The sequence below is a fragment of the Austrofundulus limnaeus genome, unplaced genomic scaffold (genome assembly GCF_001266775.1).
Source record: "Austrofundulus limnaeus strain Quisiro unplaced genomic scaffold, Austrofundulus_limnaeus-1.0 Scaffold123, whole genome shotgun sequence".
Lineage (NCBI taxonomy): Eukaryota > Metazoa > Chordata > Actinopteri > Cyprinodontiformes > Rivulidae > Austrofundulus > Austrofundulus limnaeus.
Window position 1 is genome coordinate 1,580,470 of NW_013952525.1, and position 3,664 is coordinate 1,584,133.

Here is a 3,664-nt window from a genome sequence, read left to right on the forward strand (position 1 = left end):
CAGTCATACCTTCTGCTGTTCAACATAATGATGACTGGTAGATAATTAGTTCTTAGCGGAACTGCAATTTAAATTTAAAAAGCATAAATCCACTTATGAATTATAAAAATTAGTAAGACCGCTAACGCGTAAACAAAATTTTTGGGTCCGCAATTAGCGGATTTGCGCTTTAGTGGGCTGGTGCCCATCACTGCTATTTACGCATTGAGACGTTTATTGTTTTTAATTCCACTCAATATTTTTGTCCAGGTTTTAATAATTATGAACTGTTTTCTATTCAAATCTATTTATATTAAATTTACATCTACTAAGAGTTCCATTTAATTAATATTTACTCAATTCCAAACATGCCTCATTTTTATTGGGTAGATATGGTGTATTTTTTCTTACAGTGTATAAAAAAGTGTACATTTTATCAGTTGTCATGAGCTTAATTTCAGTGATGTGTTCTGGACTCAGAAACAATCCTCAGTGATAAAAGAGAGCATTGTACAGAAGTACCAGGAGATCCAGGTCATTCTGGAGGAGGACCTGAGAACTACTTTGTCCCACCTGGAGGTGGAGGAGCGGGCTGCCGTCTCGGCCTTGGACGGACTCATGGACAGGAGCTGTTCTCTGATCCAGGAAATAGAGCAGGACCTGGCCAGGCTCTCGMTGGTACTGAGCCAGACCGACGCTGAGCCGAACACAACGGTAGGAAAAATAAGAATCCAGAGAATTAAAATGTGAAGAAAACAACAACATTTAATTGTTTTTCTGCTCCTCAGCCTTTCTTCACACCGTCTGTGAGGGACGGCATGGACTCAGTGGACAGGTCGGGACAATAAGTTTCTGTGCTCTTCATTAATTATTATTATTAATTATTATTGATTAATTATTCTAATGGTCTTCTTCCCTCAGAGTGATGGAGCTGCTGAACCAGTCAGACCCGAGCAYCGTGAGCCTGGATGAAGCTAAAACCGATCAGATCCTGAGCCTCACCACCGGCCTGCTGCTGCTRGTCTCCTCGCAGACCCCTTTAATCAAGAAGCTCCTGCAGAGCTGCAAGTTCTCACTTTATTTTCATAACTTCAGTCCCAAATTCACCTCCAGCCTCAGCTGCACTGAAACTCTGCGGCTTCTCAGAAAATACAGTGAAGCTGAAACAGTGTGCTTAAAGCTTAGAGAAGTCAAACTAGCTAAACGCTAATCAGAGCAAATACTAGTTACAATTTTAAATTAGTCAAATACAAACTAAAGACCAAAAATAAAAAAACAACTAAAAGTAGCTAAATGCTGCATTAATATAGCATAAATTCTAGAAAATTATAAAAGAAGCATACCACTAGACTAGATAAAAGCAAAAAGAAACAAAAAACTAGTTGAAAATAGCAAAACACCAACGGAAAGTAGCAAAATGCCAGCCAAAATAAGCTAAATGTCAGCTAAATGAAGCTAAAGGCCAGCTAATAAGGATCTTAAGGAGCTTATAGTTAAAAGCAAAATAAAAATGCAAGCTGAAAACCAAAACTAGTAGAAACATCTAAAAATAGCAAATTGCAAAATTAAATACAAAAACAATAGCTAAATTAGCTACAGGCTAGCAAAATGTTAAATTCGAGCAAATACTAAATAATACTAAATACTAAAAGAACCAAAATGTGAGCAAAAACAAAACAAAACTAAAAGAACACCTAAAAGAAGCAAATCTCAATACTGACAAAATGCTAGCTAAAAGTATCAAAGCAGCAAATACTGCAAATGAATGTAAAAGATCCAGATTGCAAGCTAAAGCCCAAAAAGTGTGAAAAAATATCTAAAAGTTGCAAATCACAAACTATAGAGGCAAAACACTAGCTAAATGTTAAAAGTGGCAAATACTAGCTAAAAGAATCAAAATGACAAATAACTAAAAAAGTTAATAATTAAAAGTAGCAACATGCAGAACAACATCCAGAAGAAGCAAACCAGTAGACTAGATAAAAGCCAAAAGTAGAAAAATACCAGCTGAAGCTGGCAAAACACTAATTAAAATAGCTAATGTAAGAACCTAAATGTGAGCTGCAGACCAAATATTGTAAAAACAACACTGAAAAGTAGCAACTCATAAATCATAATGGCAAAACTCTAACTAAAAGTAGCTAAAGGCTAACTAAATGTTAAAGGGAGRAAATYRTAGCTAAAATAATCAAAATGAGAAAGAGACCAAAAATAGAAAACAACTAAAGGTAGAAACACGCTACATAAAAGCAGAGTTGACTAGCTATAAACTAAATACCAGCTGAAGGTGGTAAAACACCAGCTAAAATTAGCTAAAGGCTAGCTAAAAGCTAAATGTAGCAAAAGGCTAGCTACAAGCCTAAAGTAACAACATAATAACTAGAAGCTCAAAGTAGTGAAATGTAAACCAAAATGAGCAAAACCCTGGCTAAAAGCAGTGTTAGCACTTACTAAAAGTAGTAGCTAAGAGTTAAAAGAAGCAAAGCACAAGCTTAAAGCTAAAAACAGCTAAATGCTAGCTAAAAGCTAAGGTTAGTCAAATACCAAAGAGAAAAAGATAGAAAAAAATGTTCAGAAAAATAAAATAAAAAACCAGGAAAACAAAGATGCTGATTCAGCGTTTTAATCTTTTATCTCCAGATTCCAGCGAGGTTCACCTGGATCCGGAGACGGCCCACCCAAAGCTGATTATCTCTCCTAAAGGTGACAGCGCTGCCTACACGGACACCTGGCAGCAGCTTCCTGATCTACCCGAACGCTTCGACACCACGCTCAACGTCATCAGCCTACAAGGCTTCATCTGCGGACGCCATTACTGGGAGATGGACGTGACCGGGAAGACCTACTGGGAGCTCGGCYTCACTTACCCCTCCATTCCTCGCAGGGGCACGTCAGAAGCCTGCTGGCTGGGCCGGGGCCCCGAGTCCTGGTGCGTGGAGTTCTTTGACGGGGAGTACACAGCCTGGCACGGAGGGGTGCCTCACCAGCTGCCCTTCACCAAACATTTCTCTCGGATTGGCATTTTGTGTAGTTTCCCTGCAGGGTTGGTGACTTTCCTTGAGGCAGAGAAAATGACGCCTCTGTTTTCTTTCAGCGCCGGAGTCTTCTCGGAGTGRCTCCACCTGGCCGTGTGTCCGGGTCACCACCAAAGTGGCCGGAATTCAAGTCCCATTGTCATCCTCAATGCTTCGTCTCCTCCCAGTGACCTCTAGCTGCTCAAACGAGTTTTACGCAATAAAAGTCACGGAGAGAGTCACAGGGAACATCCAGGGAACATCAGGAAAACCCTGATGATCAGTAGGACCTTTAGACGCTGAATCTTTTGTCCATCAAAATCAACATCATGAGACAAACCTACCACCTCCATCCCACAGAGAAGCATGGTGGTGGCAGCATCATGATCGGGGGATGGTTTGAATCTAGAGAGGAACTTGAAGCACACAGCTGAAGCAACATGTTGGTTTACGTTGAACCAATTAAAGGTCCTGGAATGGTCTAATGAAAGACCAGACCTCTGTTTCTGGTTCGGTTCGATTCGATTCAACTCAATTCAGTTCAATTAATTTACATGGCGCCAAGTCACAACAAATGTCGTCTCAAGGCACTGAACACACAAAAAACAATCTAAAGAAGTGATAGAACAAAGTTGAGGTGGTGTTTATTTTCATCATTCAATATACTTGGC

General features: G+C 39.7%; 1 protein-coding gene across 4 annotated transcripts in view; it reads left to right on the top strand.

Moving 5' to 3' along the window:
* The window catches only part of LOC106522228 (probable E3 ubiquitin-protein ligase TRIML1), a 4,749-nt gene extending 1,165 nt beyond the window's left edge, over nt 1-3,584 (top strand). The window contains exons 1-5 of one of the 4 annotated variants that reach the window (XM_014015167.1): nt 227-693; nt 768-814; nt 901-1,043; nt 2,620-2,908; nt 3,074-3,584. In XM_014015167.1, the coding sequence (XP_013870621.1) occupies nt 598-693; nt 768-814; nt 901-1,043; nt 2,620-2,908; nt 3,074-3,191 (693 nt within the window). In that variant the 5' untranslated portion in view covers nt 227-597 and the 3' untranslated portion in view covers nt 3,192-3,584. Of the gene's footprint in view, nt 1-226; nt 694-767; nt 815-900; nt 1,044-2,619 lie in introns of those variants that run through there. The other 3 variants (XM_014015166.1, XM_014015165.1, XM_014015164.1) reach the window with 3 other exon arrangements.
* Nucleotides 3,585-3,664: the final 80 nt, after the last annotated feature.